General features: G+C 44.5%; 1 protein-coding gene across 3 annotated transcripts in view; it reads left to right on the forward strand.

Annotated features, from left to right (window-relative positions):
* The window catches only part of TMPO (thymopoietin), a 43,762-nt gene extending 28,008 nt beyond the window's left edge, over nt 1-15,754 (forward strand). Inside the window, exons 2-9 of one of the 3 annotated variants that reach the window (XM_075344747.1) lie at nt 5,074-5,200; nt 5,302-5,445; nt 11,148-11,248; nt 13,492-13,611; nt 13,722-13,811; nt 13,915-14,025; nt 14,261-14,326; nt 14,414-14,610. In XM_075344747.1, coding sequence (XP_075200862.1) covers nt 5,074-5,200; nt 5,302-5,445; nt 11,148-11,248; nt 13,492-13,611; nt 13,722-13,811; nt 13,915-14,025; nt 14,261-14,326; nt 14,414-14,539 — 885 coding nt within the window. In that variant the 3' untranslated portion in view covers nt 14,540-14,610. Of the gene's footprint in view, nt 1-5,073; nt 5,201-5,301; nt 5,446-11,147; nt 11,249-13,491; nt 13,612-13,721; nt 13,812-13,914; nt 14,026-14,260; nt 14,327-14,413; nt 14,611-14,641; nt 14,737-14,851 lie in introns of those variants that run through there. The other 2 variants (XM_075344746.1, XM_075344749.1) reach the window with 2 other exon arrangements.
* Nucleotides 15,755-18,481: the final 2,727 nt, after the last annotated feature.

An 18,481-nucleotide genomic window follows, 5' to 3' on the forward strand; every position in this document is an offset into this window, starting at 1 on the left:
TACATTGCAATGTACGGTCACCAATCTTGGCTATATACTTCTAGATAGCTAGTCGGCAGCGGCAAAAAAAAAAAAAGCAACACAGATTTCAGTGCTGTTTTTACTACATGGGATGCTGTTCATGACACCGTCCCATTGTGTGCATGCTCCCCTGTAGCACGTCGTCTGCCGGGGTCTCTAGCACTTCGTCTGCCGGGGCTCTACTAGTTGTGGCCAAAGAAACCTCCTGTCAACCCTGTCCATGGACAGGGACGGAGTAGTCATAATATAGAGACTTGCACCCATGGGCAATCTACTTGACCAAAAGGCAGCTCTTCAGGGCTTTGATACTGACATCGCTCTCAATCCGGATACACCGGGTGGTAACGCCATACGGAATGATCCTATACCGTCCATCAATGGAAGGTTGGATCTTTCTCCCTCAGCTCCCCCAGTGGAGATAGGAGACGAACAGGAGAAGTTCCTTTTCAGTATCTCACGCAGATATTGAGTATTTTTCTGGCCACGCTGACTTCAGAGAAGCAGTCCAGGAACACCACGCTTACCAGATAAGCGTCTTCTCCAAACGTTTTTAGGATACACGTTATCCCTTTTTCCCCTGACGTGGTCAGCGCTGGACCCAGGGTCCAAAGGTGGATTCTCCAATCTCCAGGCTTGCATATAGAGCCATAGTTGCACTGGAGATGGGGCTTCACTTAAAGATGCCATTCACAGACAGATGGACTCTGGTTGAAATCTGTCTAGGAGGCTATCGGCGTGTCGGTTGCTCCGGCATCCACAGCCGTATTGGCAACCTAACTTTTTCAGCTGTTCTTGCGCAGCTGACCTTGAGCAGGGACATCTGTACCGCAGAGGCGTCCGTAACCCCGCAATGTCTGCACTGCGACTTACCCTGTTAATACTGTCCTAAAAGTACAGTCGAGGTTTCGGTCCTTCCCAAGCTCCGGCAGGTCCCAATTGTCCTCGTGCAAAAGGGCTACAAAACCTCAGACGGGCTCAGATTCCGGCCGGGCTCAATCTCGCCCACAGAAGGCAGTCGGAGGAACCGCTACCAAGGCGGTCTCCTCAGGACTCTCTGCTCTCTCTCTCTCTCTCTCCGCATCCGCGGTTGATGGCAGACTCCCCCGCCTTTGGCGACATTTAGCTGCCACAGGTCACAGACCGGTGGGTGACGGACATTGTGCTCCATTCTTCAGAACGGCCCCACCTCTCCACCGAGCAGATGCCCTGCTGCAGGCGGTGGACGCTCTAAGAGCAGAAGGAGTGGTGATCCCTGTCCCCCCTCAGGAACGAGGGCGAGGGTTTGTACTCCAATCTCTTTGTGGCTCCAAAAATGGACGGTTCCTTCCGTCCTGTTCTGGTTCTGAAACTGCTCAACGAGCATGCGAACGCCAGGCGGTTCCGGATGGGATCCCTCCGATCCGTCATTGCCTCAATGTCTCGAGGAGACTTCCTTGCCTCAACAGACATCAAAGATGCCTATCTCCACGTGCCAATTGCTACGGAGCACCAACGTTTTCTACGTTTTGTGATAGGAGACGAACATCTGTTCGTAGCTCTGCCATTCAGTCTGGCGACAGCCCCACGGGTGTTCACCAAGGTCATGGCAGCAGTGGTAGCAGTCTTGCACTCTCAGGGACACCCGGTGATCCCGTACTTGGACGATCTACTCGTCAAAGCACCCTCCCTCGAGGCATGCCAACGCAGCCTGAATGTTACGCTGGAGACTCTCCAGACTTTCGGGTGGATCATCAATTTGGCAAGGTCAAATCTGTCTCCGACTCAATCACTAACGTATCTCGGCATGGAGTTTCATACTCTATCAGCCATAGTGAAGCTTCCGCTGAACCAGCAGCGTTCACTGCAGACAGAGGTGCAGTCTCTCCTTCAAGGCCAGTCGCACCCCTTAAGGCGCCTCATGCACTTCCTAAGGAAGATGGTGGCAGCCATCGAGGCAGTTCTCTTTGCGCAGTTTCATCTGCGCCAACGGCAATGGGACATTCTCCGCCAATGGGATGGGCAGTCAACCTCCCTGGACGGGAAGTCTCCCTTTCCCTGACGGCCGAGGACTCTCTGCAATAGTGGCTTATTCCCACCTCATTGTCATAGCCCCCATCCTGGGCAGTGGTCACGACAGATACGAGTCTGTCAGGGTGGGGAGCAGTTTGTCTCCGCCACATGGCTAAGGGGACGTGGACTCAGCAGGAGTCCACCCTTCAGATCGATGTGCTGGAAATCGGGGCAGGGTATCTTACCCTATTAGCTTTCCAGAAGTGGCTAGAAAGAGAGCAGATCCGAATCCAGTCGGACATCTCCACAGCGGTGGCATACATCAACCACCAAGGAGGGACACGCAGTCAGCAGCCTTCCAGGAAGTCCGGCGAATCCTCATGTGGGTGGAGGACACAGCATCCACCATATCCGCAGTTCACATCCCGGGCGTAGAAAACTGGGAAGCAGACTTCCTCAGTCGCCAGGGCATGGACGCGGGGGAATGGTCCCTTCACCCGGACGTGTTTCAGGAAATCTGTTGCCGCTGGGGGGTGCCGGACGTCGACCTAATGGCGTCTCGGCACACCAACAAGGTCCCGGCATTTATGGCACGATCGCGCGATCACAGAGCTCTGGCGGCAGACGCCTTAGTGCAAGGTTGGTCGCAGTTCCGGCTCACATATGTGTTTCCGCCTCTGGCACTCTTGCCCAGAGTACTGCGCAAAAATCAGATCCGATTGCAGCCGCGTCATACTCGTCGCACCAGACTGGCCGAGGAGATCGTGGTACCCGGATCTGTGGCATCTCACGGTCGGCCGACCGGGGTCACTACCAGACCGACCAGACTTACTGTCTCAAGGGCCGTTTTCTCCATCGGAATTCTGCGGCCCTGAACCTGACTGTGTGGCTTTTGTGTCCTGGATCCTAGCGTCTTCAGGATTATCCCAAGGGGTCGTTGCCACCATGAGACAGGATAGGAAGCCCACGTCTGCTAAGATCTACCACAGAACGTGGAAGATTTTCTTAATCTGGTGCTCTACTCAGGGAGTGTCTCCCTGGCCATTTGCATTGCCTATTTTTCTTTCCTTCCTAGAATAGGAGTTAGAAAAGGGCTTGTCGCTAGACTCCCTCAAAGGGCAAGTCTCAGCACTATCCGTGTTTTTTTTTCAGAAGCGTCTAGCACGTCTTTCTAAGGTGCGCACGTTCCCGCAGGGGGTTTGTCATATCGTACCCCCGTACAAGCGGCCGTTGGATCCATGGGATCTGAACAGGGTTCTAGTTGCTCTCCAGAAGCCGCCTTTCGAGCCTCTGAAGGAAGTTTCCTTTTCTCGCCTGTCACAGAAGGTGGCGTTTCTCGTTGCGATCACATCGCTTCGGCGAGTGTCTGAGCTGGCAGCTCTGTCATCCAAGGCTCCCTTCCTGGTGTTTTCACCAGGACGAGGTAGTGCTGCGCATCATTCCGGAGTTTCTCCCTAAGGTCGTATCCTCGTTTCATCTTAATCAGGATATCTCCTTACCGTCCTTTTGCACTCATCCGGTTCACCGGTATGAGAATGATTTACGTTTGCTAGATCTGGTGAGAGCACTCAGAATCTACATTTCCCGCACGGCGCCCATACGCCGTTCCGATGCCCTTGTCGCTGGTACGCGCAAGAGGTTGCAGGCTTCTAAAGCCACCCTGGCTCGATGGATCAAAGAACCAATTCTGGAAGCCTACCGCTCTGCAGGGCTTCCGGTTCTTTCAGGGCTGAAAGCCCATTCAACCAGAGCCGTGGGTGCGTCCTGGGCGCTACGACACCAGGCTTCGGCTCAACAGGTGTGCCAGGCAGCTACCTGGTCGAGTCTGCACACTTTCACCAAACATTATCAGGTGCATACCTATGCTTCGGCGGATGCCAGCTTAGGTAGAAGAGTCCTGCAGGCGGCAGTGACATCCCCGTAGGGGAGGGCTGTTTTGCAGCTCTAACATGAGGTATCTCTTTACCCACCCAGGGACAGCTTTTGGACGTCCCAATCGTCTGGGTCTCCCAATAGAGCGCTGAAGAAGAAGGGAATTTTGTTACTTACCGTAAATTCCTTTTCTTCTAGCTCTTATTGGGAGACCCAGCACCCGCCCTGTTGTCCTTCGGGATTTCTTGGTTGTTTGCGGGTACACATGTTGTTCATGTTGAACGGTTTTTCAGTTCTCCGACGTTATTCGGAGTTAATTTGTTTAAACCAGTTATTGGCTTCCTCCTTCTTGCTTTGACACTAAAACTGGAGAACCCGTGATACCACGGGGGGGTATAGCCAGAAGGGGAGGGGCCTTGCACTTTTTAGTGTAGTGCTTTGTGTGGCCTCCGGAGGGCAGTAGCTATACCCCAATCGTCTGGGTCTCCCAATAAGAGCTAGAAGAAAAGGAATTTACGGTAAGTAACAAAATTCCCTTCTTTACATGTGTATATGTGCTCAGTGTATATATATGTGTGTTTATATGCGTGTGCAGTGAGGACCTGGAAGCCTGACCATCAGAGTTCGCATCAGAGTTCGCATCAGAGTTCGCATCAGAGTTCGCATCAGAGTTCGCATCAGAGTTCGCATCGAACTCTGATGAACCCGTGAAGTCTCCATCCTGATATCCGCTGTAGCGGGGTGTCATCAGAGTTCATTGGGAACTCCAATGACCTGAACATCACTGCGCACACATACTGCTTGCTTTGTGAATATTCGCCTGTCCTCGGCGGTGTTGTATCCAGCGCTGTCCCTGCAATGCTCCGGCTTCCAGCTCCTCACTGAAGAAAACAGCGCTGGATACAGGCGAGTATAGGAAATCCTTTTTTTTTTTTTTAAAAAAAAAAGACCCGTTTTTTTCCTCCGATACGTGTGACACCTATGCAAATACAGATGTCTCACGTGTGACCATAACCATGCGTGTGACTTGTACCTGATTAAATACGGGTGTCTAAAAATGGCCTTAGAATGACTTTTATACTCCTTCTGTTGCCCTGCACAAGATAACTGCATCCGTTTTGCTTCTAGCTTGCACCTTTAACACTAAATGACATTCAATGCTATGTTTTTTTTTTGTTTTTTTTTTTTAAGAAAGCAACAAAGAAGACAGATAAACCAACTGTAGAAGGAAACAATGAGCAAGACATACCTTCTCTCAGTAATGAAGCTCTCAGGGAGGAGCTGATAAAATATGGAGTGAAAGCTGGTCCTATTTTAGGTATGTTTTCAGAATAAAACACTTCAGTTTCTTCACTTTGTTGTATAGGAAAGTCTTACACAAAGTACCTGTAACCTATTTCTCTTTATTCTCATTTACAGGCAGTACACGGAAAGTTTATGAACAAAGGCTTTCAAAGTTGAAGGAGCAGAAAGAAGTATCATTGCCTCTAGTAGCAGATTTGTCAACTGCAGATAACAAACAAAATGGAAACACAGATTCTGGACAGTATAGTGACAATGATGGTAAAGTTCATATTAGTATTTAAAAGGGTTGTCCACTTCTAAGAAAGCCCATTCACAATCCCTAGTTTTCACCCTCAGTAAAATAACAGCTGTACTCACCTTTGGCACTGTTCCGGTGGTGTCGGCACTGACTCTCCTGGGAATGGCATGACATTGTTTCATTCCCACAGCTGCTCCCCTCCCCCTTTGGATGTAATTGACATGCAGAGGAAGCAAGAGGGCAACTGCACTCTTGCTCCCTGATTTGCCCAAAGGAGGGGACAGTGAAACAGCTGCAGGGATATCGTGATATGTCAAGCAAACCCTGGGAGTGGTGAGGATAGCTGTTATTTTACAGTGGCAGAAACATAGTGATTGAGAAGGGTGTTTGAGTAGTGAACAACATCTTTAAAAGGTGTTCCTGTTAACAAAGCTTATTTTAATCAATAGATCTTGGAATAATATGGTTCACTATTGGATGTGTTTAAAAAATGTTCCTGCTCTGAGATAATTACAGTGGAACCTCGTTTTACGAGTAACTTGGTGTGCGAGGATTTCGCTATACAAGCAAAGCTTGCTGCAAATTTGTAACTCCGTTTACCAGCAAGCTTTGCCGTACGAGCAAATACTCATCGCACACCGTTCCGGTTCCGTACTTTCACCGCTCTCTGACCCGCTCTTGCAGTCTGAACAAACACACACACACACTATACTCACCTTATCATCTGTTCCCTCGCCAGCCTCCTGGTTCTTGTATTTTGCCGGTACAGGATGTGTATTGGGTAATCATCGCCAACGATGTGTGTGTAATGGCACAATAGGGCCCCAGGATGGGACATTGCACAAGTTGCGGAACGAATTGTCTGAGCTTGCATTATTTCCTATGGTAAAGTTTGCTTTGCTAGACGAGTAACTTGGTTTACAAGCACACTCTTACTGTACAGTGACATGGTCTGATCATACCACATCTCATGGGCAGGGGAGGATGCAAAAAATAGTATATTGACAGAACAGCATAAGACTGCAAGTTATTCTTTAAATCTGTAAATGGTGTAGTGAGAAAAAAAATTACGTTTTCGTTTTTTTTTTTTTTTTTGTTGGTCGCCGCAACATTGCATTAAAATGCAATAACATTTAAAAATTGCATCTACACAAAATATAATATATATATATATATATATATATATATATATATATATATATATATATATATATATAATTAAAAAATGCCAGCTCAAGACGCCACAAAAATAAGCTGTCATTGAGCCCCAGATTGCAAAAAATGAGAACGCTACGGGTCTCAAGATATAGTGATAAACATATATATATATATATAATATTAGTACAGACCAAAAAAGTCTGTACTGTATATATACACACTGTATGTACACACCTCATTCAAAGAGTTTCTTTATTTTCATGACTCTGAAATTTGTAGATTCACATTGTAGGCATCAAAATTATGAATTGCTACATGTGGAATGAAATACTTAACAAAAGTGTGAAACAACTGAAAATATGTCTTAATATTCTAGGTTTTTCAAAGTAGCCACCTTTTTGCTTTGATTATGGCTTTGCACACTCTTGGCATTTTCTAGATGAACTTCAAGAGGTCGTCACCGGAAATGGTCTTCCAACAGTCTTGAAGGAGTTCCCAGAGATGCTTGGCACTTGTTGGCCCTTTTGCCTTCACTCTGCGGTCCAGCTCACTCCAAACCATCTCGATTGGGTTCAGGTCTGGTGACTGTGGAGCCCAGCTCATCTGGCGCAGCATCCCATCACTTTCCTTCTTAGTCAAATAGCCCTTACACAGCCTGGAGGTGTGTTTGGGGTCTTTGTCCTGTTGAAAAATAATTGATGGTCCAACTAAACAAAATCGGATGGAATAGCATGCCGCTGCAAGATGCTGTGGTAGCCATGCTGGTTCGGTATGCCTTCAATTTTGAATAAATGCCCAACAGTGTCACCAGCAAAGCACCGCCACACCATCACACCTCCTCCATGCATCACGGTGGGAACCAGGCATGTAGAGTCCATTCGTTCACCTTTTCTGCGTCGCACAAAGACATGGTGGTTAGATCCAAAGACCTCAAATTTGGACTCATCAGACCAAAGCTCAGATTTCCACTGGTCTAATGTCCATTGCTTGTGTTCTTTAGCCCAAACAAGTCTCTTCTGCGTGTTGCCTGTCCTTAGCAGTGGTTTCCCAGCAGCTATTTTACCATGAAGGCCTGCTGCACAAAGTCTCCTCTTAACAGTTGTTCTAGAGATGTGTCTGCTGCTAGAACTCTGTGTGGCATTAACCGGGTCTCTAATCTGAGCTGCTGTTAACCTGCGATTTCTGAGGCTGGTGACTTGGATAAACTTATCCTCTGCAGTAGAGGTGACTCTTGTTTTTCCTTTCCTGGGGCGGTCCTCATGTGAGCCAGTTTCTTTGTAGCGTTTGAAGGTTTTTGCCACTGCACTTGGTGACACTTTAAAAGTTTTGCCAATTTTTCGGACTGACTGACCTTCATTTCTTAAAGTAATGATGGCCACTCATTTTTCTTTACTTAGCTGCTTTTTTCTTGCCATAATACAAATTCTAACAGTATTCAGTAGGACTATCAGCTGTGTATCCACCAGACTTCTGCACAACACAACTGATTGTCCCAACCACATTTATAAGGCAAGAAATCCCACTTATTAAACCTGACAGGGCACACCTGTGAAGTGAAAACCATTTCCAGTGACTACCTCTTGAAGCTCATCAAGAGAAAGCCAAGAGTGTGCAAAGCAATAATCAAAGCAAAAGGTGGCTACTTTGAAGAACCTACAATATAAGACATATTTTCAGTTGTTTCACACTTTTTTGTTAAGTATTCCATTCCACATGTGTATGTATGTATGTATGTATGTATGTATGTGTGATAAATTTAATCCCGTGCTTTACAGTTAGTTTCTAAAATCCTTCCGCCATTAAACTGAATGAAGGTGGGAGCTATAGGTTATTAATAGCAACTGTCAGTGGTTGCTATAGGAACAAAATTGTTAGTTGAAGCTTATGCGTGAGGTTATATGAAGTCAGTGGAGAGATGGATAGAGAGACAAAAAAAGACAGACAGGCAGAGACAGATGGGGAAAGAGACAGACACAGCCTGGGGAAAGAGAAAGAGGCAGCCCTGGCAAAGAGGCAGCCCTGGCAAAGAGGCAGCCCTGGCAAAGAGGCAGCCCTGGCAAAGAGGCAGCCCTGGCCACACATGGAAAGAGGCAGCCCTGGCCACACATGGAAAGAGGCAGCCCTTGGCCACACATGGAAAGAGGCAGCCCTTGGCCACACATGGAAAGAGGCAGCCCTGGCCACACATGGAAAGAGGCAGCCCTGGCCACACATGGAAAGAGACTGATACAAATACAGACAGAGATAGAGCTAGTCAGACAGAGAGACACAGAGACTGGGAGAGAGACAGTTACTATCCCGGGCAACGCCCGAGTACTACAGCTAGTGTGTGTGTGTGTGTGTGTGTGTGTGTGTGTGTGTGTGTGTAATATATATATATATCTCTATATCTATATCTATCATATAATTTTCTGAATTATTTTCTTTCCCCACTTAGATAAAGGTAATACTATACTTGTTTAGTATCTACTGACCTAGGGTATCATAATGACAGGTCAGTTTTATCATATAGTGAACATGGTAAATAAAAGCGACTCTAAATTAGGCACCATCCAATGAAGTGGTTGCGAATAAATAAATAAAATCTTCCACAACTTTGCAAAACTGCCTAAGGAAATAAAAACTCAGCGACTAAAGCGTTCCTGAAGGGATTTTCCTACAATCAGGACCTGCTGCGTCCTGGACGCGGTGGGGCTGTGAGTCTCCTCCGCAGGAGACCGCAGATACTTGTGCCCACTATCTGGGTTTCAGAGCGCTGCAGTCTCTTGTGTTCTCCCAATAGAGAACGCTTGCAACTTCCCAGCAAAGAATTGATATGCAGCTTGGAAAGCTTTAAATGTGACAACCCCAGCACTTTACCCGGCTCTTCCCGATTGCCCTGGTGCGGTGGCATTCGAGGTAATAAGGGATTAATCTCAGCTCACAGCTGACACCAAGACTTAATTATTAAAGCGAGGTGTCTGAGACCCCGCCCCCCATCACTAATCTGTAAGTGAAAAGAAATAAACACAAGCACACAAAAATCCTTAAAATAAAATTTTTCACCCCTTTATTAACCCCAAAAACATTTCTGCATGTCTGACGTAATCGACACAACGATTCAGCTCTGCTAGAGAGCACGAAAGCCATGTCCAATTTCTCAAGGCTCCAGGAAATCCTGACAAGCTGGACCCGGCTCCAGTGATGTCACTCAGTTCACTGGAGGTCATACCCGGGTTCTCACTGTATGATCTCCGGTGAACTGAGTACCGCACCAGCCCTTTAACACTGACAGTGCCGGCCTGGGAGTGCAAGGCAGCCCCTCATCCACCCACCCAGGCTGGCATTGTCAGTGTTACAGGGCTGATGCGGTGCAGGGCACGGCCCTGCGCTTCAGCACTTGACAGTGCTGGCTGGGGGTCTAGGAGTGCTAGTAAATACTGAGACAGTTGGGCAGGGATTCTGAATACGTACCCAGGACTGCTCATGGTTCTGGGTATTCAGGGGACCTAACAGGTTCACTTTAAAGGATTCCACACCTTGAAGTAGTTGAAATAAATGATGTAAGGTTGGAGTTACACGGCGAGTAAAATCAGAAGAGTGGAATTCAATGAAACAATTTCGCATTCCACTTGGACCAATGTTACTCGATGGGGCCGTTCCAATCTGCATTTTTTTTTTTTCTTCTTCAGGCTGAGTGGTACTGAGAAAACAATTGCAGCATGCTGCAGGTGTCAGTGAGAGACCTATCATTCGCACCCATACAAGTCTATGGGTGCAAGTGAAACATCAGACTGCATTTGGATGACATCCGAGTGCAGTGCGATATACGCACCAGCTGACAATGAAGGAAATGGAGAGATTAATCTCTTCCTCTCCTCCACAGCTGTGATCTGATCACAGTATAATGACACTCTGTACGCTCTCGCAGCATAGTGTGAGCCGAGGGTCATTAGCATATTGCATCCGATTAGCATATTGCATCAGATGCTACGCACGTATGTGCTCCTAACCTTATACTGAACATTTACACAGCAATGTCATTTTGAAATTGTTGAGAATTATGTTCATTCCTTGCGGCACTTTTTCACATGAAAAAGACTGTGCACATACCCGAAATTGTTGGGATACTTCATTGCTCCAGGCGCTGCTGAAAATATTCAAGTCCAGATGAATATTTCATACTTCACTGTAGAGCAGTATAAGAAATGGTGATGGCAAAAACCCATTTCGTTTTCAACTAGTCCATCACTCGGCTGCTTACAAATTACATTAGAGTACTTTGCCGTCTCAATTTGATCTTTAGTGGTTTTGGTCACATTGCTAGTGGTATTTCCATTCTCCTTCACATTTGTGTATGTATGTGTTATCTATCTATTTAATTTATGTATATAAATGTCTCATTCCCTAAGTAGTTTTCACACATTGTACGTTTTATAGCATGTTAATACACTATACTCTGAAATCTGTTATGGTGGATTTGCTAGGGTAACCTAAATTGTTGACGTTTGTATATTTTGATTGCTCAACTTACCACAGTTCTTGTTAACAGTTGTTTTTGTGTTTTATAATTGGCCATTTATAGAACCCAGAACAGACCTGACTTTTGAGCCTAGAGAGCCGTTAAGAGGCAAACCAAAGGCTCAAGTAACCTCTCGGTTGTCCAAAAGACTGGAGCAAAATGAGGTATGTATGAAAGGTGGTTATGTTGTGAAAATATTTTGAAAGCGCTGAATTAGCACTTTTGTTTTAAAGGTTTGTGTTTTTGTTTATTTGTTGTTTTTTTTTTCTGCTTGTTCTTCTTACAATATTGTAGTTGAAGCTTCCAAATGTTGCAAATTTGAGCTTAGCTGTCACATTTTCCTAATCCTAGCCAATCCCTTTTACTGAACTTGGCTACTTGATAAAAAAAAGAAAATCTTTAAATGTGTTTTAAGAAAAAAAGATATCTATTATACAACTCTGGCCTCGCTCCCACTATCGTATGGCATGTGATGCAAGAGCATTGGATGTAATATGCTAATGACCCTCTGCTCAGAACGTGAGCATAGTATCATGCGACTGTGATCTTGCGATCGGATCACAAGTGCAGAGAAGAGAGAGAGTGATCTCTCCATCTCTTTCGCTGCCTGTCTGTACATATATCGTACTGCATTTGGATGACATCTGAGAGCACTACAATGTTTCACACGCACTCATAGACTTGTTGGTGCATGCGATTGGAGATTCGCTGCCAAACACAGTATGCTGCGATTCTTTTTTTTTTTTTTTTTTTTTTTTTCCCATGCCAATCCGGCATAAGAAAAAATAGCAGATGGGCACTGCCTCCTCTAACACTGGTGCAAGTGCAATCCGATGTGTTATCTGGTTGCACTAGTCCATGATAAAGGCCTAACTAATATATTTTGGAGCGAGGCCTTACTAATGTTCTTGGAGTGGACCTCCCAGCAGCTTACTTTTCCAGGATTGGGTTTGGCACAGAAGAGGGCTTAGGTGTTATTAGACAGCACCTTCACACAGAGCAATGGTCCTATGCGGAGTCAGACTTTTGTATATGACTCAGCTGAGGCAAAGAAAGTTGGCTTAGCAATTTAAATAAGCAGACATCCAAGCCCCTTTATACTCATCAATGATTGTGTACTGACAAACAAAACTTGTAGTACACATGATGAATGCAGAGTTCCGAAGACTATCTTACTTGAGCACAGAGCAGACACATTTCTCAAGATGTCTTATTACCTACATTGCTTAAAGTGGGAGAGCAGGCATGTAAAAAAAAAAAATTAAATAAAAATATCTCAATTCATGATGTGGGTGTAAGGAATCTTAAAGGGACTCTGTAAGTAGTTTTTGGGGGTTTTTTTCTACCTTATCTGAGAGCCGCATGATGTCGGCAACGTGACCATGAATCCAACGATGTATCACTTAGATTACTGGGTGCAGCAATTGTGACACAAAAGGTGTTTTTTTTTTTTTTGTTGTTTGTTTTTTTTTTTTTTTTTTTTTTTTTTTAGCTTTAGCATTGCAGCAGAGCTTAGAAAGCTGCCCACGCCAGGCTCTGTATGTACGATGTCTAAAGACCATGAGCTGCTCATGACGGTAGGGGCATGCCAGACTAGGGCTCACCCACAACTGTAGCTCATGTAGTCTGAGCAAATATAATCTCCTGAAGCTAAAACAAACATTGCATGTAAACAGTACAGACCTTGATAAGAGCCACATCACTGAAATCTGTGTTTTATCCCCTGCAGCATGCTGTCTTCAGATTAAGTAGCAAAAACCTGCTGACAGATTCCCTTTAACACTAGAAGTCCCAGACATTTCGAGCTCCATAGGGTTCCAATGGTAGAAATGTAAAATGACCCCTCTCTGGGACTTCTAGTGTTAATGTCTACGCTTTGTAAGCTACTTTTCTTTGACATTTCTGTTAGAGATTATAACGTGCATATATTACATTTCTTTAATTGAAAATTGGTAAGCTTGAATGATCTCTAGATTGAGTATTCAATGCATTTTTACATATATACAGGTATTTGTGTTTTTGACTTTTCTTGAATGTAGGCAGCTGAAGATACTGAAGTTTTTTCCAAATTAAATGTCAGACGAAGTAGCAGGCTGCCTCCGAAGGATTTTCTGCCTGATATTGAGGAATTATCCATGAATCTAACTGTAAAGATATCTTTTTGTTGTAACCTATTTCCACCCAATGATATTTACACATTGCACAATCCTTTTTGTTTTTTCCTTCTGAGCTACTCTTCACTATTATCTCTTTCACTGACTTGCTGTTTCTGAACTTTGGGATTTGGTAGTAGAGCTGACAATGTTGTATTTTGCTTGTTCTGTTTTATATTTTTTTTTCTTTGTAGTAGGTAGTAGACTTTTCTAGGAAATTTTCTCACCTAAATATTTATTTAACACTTGCCTAGAACATTTCCGGTGATTCCTTTTCTGAGCTTCCAAAGATGTTGGAGTCTGAAAAAGGTGGTCGACTGCAGGCTGTTTCTAGAGAGTCAACAAAAGTAGTAAGAAGAACACCGAGAAAGAGGGTGACTGCATAGTTGTTTACCACCATGCTTTGGGGTTGGGGTGGGTTCAATACATTACAATGCTTAGATATTTTTTTTTCTCACCTTTTTTCTTAAAAAACATATAATAGGTGGTAGATACAGATTCTGTTGAGGAAACGGATATCTCTGAAGCTGCACCTATATCTGAAAGTGTATTTGCTTCAAGCAACACAACTCTAGTATGTTTTTATTTGCTTAAAGAGAAGTCTTAAGTTAATTTTCTTTTTGCCCCGATGATCTGTGTAGGCTAATACAGAATTCTCTCCATTTAAATCCCGTCAGGTTGATTATCAGGTGATTGAAAATTTCAAGCATGCTAACGCATTGCGATCAATCAATGAGTACACAGATTTGTCAAGAAGGACTCCAAAGAAACAGCTGATCAGTGAAAAAGTAAATACTACAAAGGGAATAGTAATATGTTTTCTTGAAGCACTTAATCTCTTGTGTTTTAGTTCACAATTTTTTTAAATAATTTTATTCTTTTATAGTAAACTTATTAACACGTATATTCAGACTTGACCAATTTTTGGTTCTTCAGATATTATTTAAACATTGGTGACTTTTGAGTGTCATGCAGTATGTAAACTTGCTGCAACAAACTGATGAAGCTTCTTTTTTTAATAAGGTCATTGATGTTCAAAATGTTGGTCATACAGATCCAAGTGATCTCCTGAACACAGCAGTGATTGAGGTGACGACTTACCATCTTCAGCTTTCCTCTTAAATGTTGATGACCTTATTAGAGTGCAAAATTAAAACAGTATTGTTCACATTGAAGGATACTGGAAATTCCAGTGAACATCGTCTGGATACTCCAAACAAGACAAGACAGTTGAAAATAACAGAGTTTGTTACTCCCATTACAAAGCAGGGAAGATATTTACGTAGCACTTGTGGTGATTAACTTTGCTTTAGTCACATGCCTAGTTGGGTTTCCTGGGGCCTATATTCCATGTCTGCTATTTAAGATGTAATGAATATTATTTTTTTTTTTCTCTTGGTTTAGATTATAGAAAAGACATTCACAGAAGAAAAGCGAACAGATAGAGATGTTTTGAAGGAAATGTTTCCATATGAAACTTCAACGCCTACAGGAATAAGGTTTGTATATTTTGGGGGTTTTTTGTTTTGTGTTTTTGTTCCCCCTTCAAGTATATGTGTTCAGTAGGTTTTATATTCAAGGTTTGAGCATACTTTTTTTTTTTTTCCATCACAGTGCAAGCTGCCGCAGGCCGATTAAAGGAGCTGCTGGTCGACCTTTTAATGTCAAAGATTTCAAAGATTACAAATTGGATCAAAGTTATTCTACTAAATATGTCTCGAAGTACCAGCCAGTAATTGAAGAGAAACCTACGAAAGGGAAAAGTGGACGATCCATCCCCATTTGGATAAAGCTGTTTATTCTTCTCATTTTGGCCGTGCTTTCATTCTTGGTTTACCAAGCTATGGAACCCAATGAAGGGAACCCTTTTGCGAAATGGCTCCAGGGCAACCAAAATTTAAGCAAAGATGAAAACTGATTTTCAATGACTCAGCATATTTTTAACAGTCCTAAGTACACAAACTGCCATTTGTCAGGAACCTGCAAATAATGTGACACCTCAAACCCATTTGTACATTAATAAATATGGTACATATGGACATCTGCAGTCTATTTACTGTGGAAAGCTAGAAGAGGACTGTGCCATAATGAGTAAAGTTATTTTTTATTAGATCAAGCATTTTGTAGTATTTCCTATATTTTTAACAGGAATACTTTAGTTTCAGTAATACTTAATTGGCAAAGGAAATCATAAGGCGATGTGAATTAATTTCTTGAATTCACTCAGCTCGGGTCATGCTTCTAAGTAGCTTTGTGTGACATACTAGAGATTGGCTAATGTATTGTAAAATCATGAAAAGGAAATGTTTTGCTATAGCGATGTAGTTTAGCCTGCTACAATTATACTGATAAAAGAACTGCAATATTTTTTATAACATTGTTGTGTATTCTGTGTTTCAAATTAACTCTCTAAGTATTCCTGCCGCAGAACTTTCTCATCTACTGTATCTTGCCAATCTATTGGACATATGATCTTTCAAAATATCATGCAATTAAATAAAAAATACTTTTTTGTTAGCTGTATGGTGTAATATACTCTTCAAATGATATTCTGAGCAAATAAGTAGGAAAAATTATTATTGGTAATATTTGGCTTGTTGCAGGAATATTTTATGTTTGCTGTTCCAAACAGTCTTTTCACCTATACTGTGAATATTGTCACTGACTAATTGTTGGATTTCATGTCAATGTTTCATAGATAAAGCAAAGCATTCATGTAGAAGTCTTATCTGTTATTCATGTCTTAATGACCGCCAGTGCGCTTTTTTTTACGGTGGTCATTAACCCCTTCACGACCTTGGACGGATCTATCCGTCATGGAGCGTGTCAGGTTAAGCCCCGCCCCCTGCCGCGGGCAGGCGGTCGGCACACATCAGCTGTTTTCAACAGCTGACGTGTGCCTGCATGTTGCGAGTGGAATCGCTTCCACTGGCGACATTTAACCCCTTAAATCTCGCTGCCAAAGTCTGGCAGCGAGATCTATATGCGCGCGGCCATGATTTTTACTTACCGCCGCACCCACCGGAAGTCACGTGAGTGATCACATGACTTTCGGTGGTTGCCATCGTAGCACAGGGTCATGTGATGACGCCTGCCGCTATGATGTTTCATTTTCGTTTTCCCTCAGCTCTGAGCAGAGGGAAACAGGAAGTGACTGTATCTGCTGTTTACAGCTGTATAGCTAAGATCAGCAGATAGATAAGAACGATCGGATTGCTGATCGCTATAGCCCCCTAGGTGGACTAGTAAAATAAAAAAGTTTTAAAAAAAACAAAAACCTAAAAGTTCAAATCACCCCCCTTTCACCCCATTGAAAATGAAAGGGTTAAAAAATAAATAAATATACACATATTTGGTATCACCGCGTTCAGAAATGCCCGATCTATCAAAATATAAAATCAATTAATCTGATTGGTAAATGGCGTAGTGGCAAAAAAATTCCAAACGCCAAAATTACGTTTTTTTTGGTCGCCGCATGTTTTACGCAAAATGCAATAACAGGCGATCAAAACGTAGCATCTGCGCAAAAATGATACCATTAAAAATGTCAGCTCGAGACGCAAAAAATAAGCCACCACTGAGCCATAGATCCCGAAAAATGAGAACACTACCTGTTTCGGAAAATGGCGCAAAACGTGCGCCACTTTTATTGGACAAACTTGTGATTTTTTTTTTTAACCCCTTAGATACAAGTAAATCTAATACATGTTTGGTGTCTACAAACTCGCACCGACCTGAGGCATAGATGCATCAGTTTTACCATATAGTGAACACGGTGAATAAAACATCCCAAAACCTATTGTGCGATCACACTTTTTTTTTGCAGTTTTTCCACACTTGGAATTTTTTTGCTGTTTTCCAGTACACTATATGGTAATACCTATGGTTTCATTTAAAAGTACAACTCGTCCCGCAAAAAACAAGCCCTCATATGGCAAGATTGACAGAAAAATAAAAAAGTTACGGCTCTCAGAAGAAAAGGAGCAAAAAACAAAAACAGAAAGTGCCCCGGGGCTGAAGGGGTTAAGTGGCTGTATGCTTCAGCACCACCTTTCTTCGGCGCTCCATTGGGAGACCCAGACGATTGGGTGTATAGCTACTGCCTCCGGAGGCCACACAAAGCATTACACTAAAAAGTGTAAGGCCCCTCCCCTTCTGGCTATACCCCCCCAGTGGGATCACTGGCTCACCAGTTTTCTGCTTTGTGCGAAGGAGGTCAGACATCCACGCATAGCTCCACTGTTTAGTCAGCAGCAGCTGCTGACTATGTCGGATGGAAGAAAAGTGGGCCCATATGGGGTCCCCAGCATGCTCCCTTCTCACCCCACTTGCGGTTTGTAAGGTTGAGGTACCCATTGCGGGTACGGAGGCTGGAGCCCACATGCTGTTTTCCTTCCCCATCCCCCCTCAGGGCTCTGGGCGAAGTGGGATCTTACCGGTCTCCAGGCACTGAGACCGGGCTCCATCCACAGACCCAGGGAACCTGCTGGATATGGAGCTGAGTATCGTCAGGGACAGGCCCTGCTACATTAAGGTACTCTGTGTCCCCGGGCAAGCGCGCACACACACACCAGCATTGCTGGGAGTGTTAGTGCGCCGGGGGCAACAGCGCGGAGCGCTCGTGCTATTATTCACTACAGCTTTGCTGAGTGACTTTATGTATTGGGAACTGCCGCGCCGGCCGTTGCTGGGTGTTTTTGACATTGTGGCGCGGCTGGGACTTGTGGTGCGCCGGGGACTCCGCGCTGGCCGTGCACATGGACGGCCGCGCTTATTACTCGAGTCCCCGGCTTTGCGGCCTAGTTTTCGTTTCGTTCCCGCCTCCAGCCCTGCCAGTCAGGGGAGAGGCGGGACGCTGTACAGACAGTCAGCGCCGAGGGCTGGAGTCTGCTTTGCATTCTCCAGCCCCCTTCACTGGACACAGTGGGACGCCAGTTTCCCGCTCTTGTCTGGGGCACGCCCACGGCCCGCCCCTCGTCACACGAGCTGGAGAAGGACGCCGGCAGCCATTCCTGCACGTAGTCCGAGCTGGGGAACGGAGACATGCTCTGGGCAACCAACCCAGGGCTCTGGCGACCACACACCCGCGTTATAGGCGGGCGGTAAGCAGCACCTGAAGTGCTGACCCCACTAAATACCGAAGTGTCCATTTGTATTTTATGCTTGTATGCTATACACTGCACTGTAGGTCGCTATCTTTGGCCATATGCCCTTCTAGATGGCGAGATAACAGCAGCAAAAACG

The sequence above is a fragment of the Anomaloglossus baeobatrachus genome, chromosome 4, assembly GCF_048569485.1.
Source record: "Anomaloglossus baeobatrachus isolate aAnoBae1 chromosome 4, aAnoBae1.hap1, whole genome shotgun sequence".
NCBI classification, from domain to species: Eukaryota; Metazoa; Chordata; class Amphibia; order Anura; family Aromobatidae; genus Anomaloglossus; species Anomaloglossus baeobatrachus.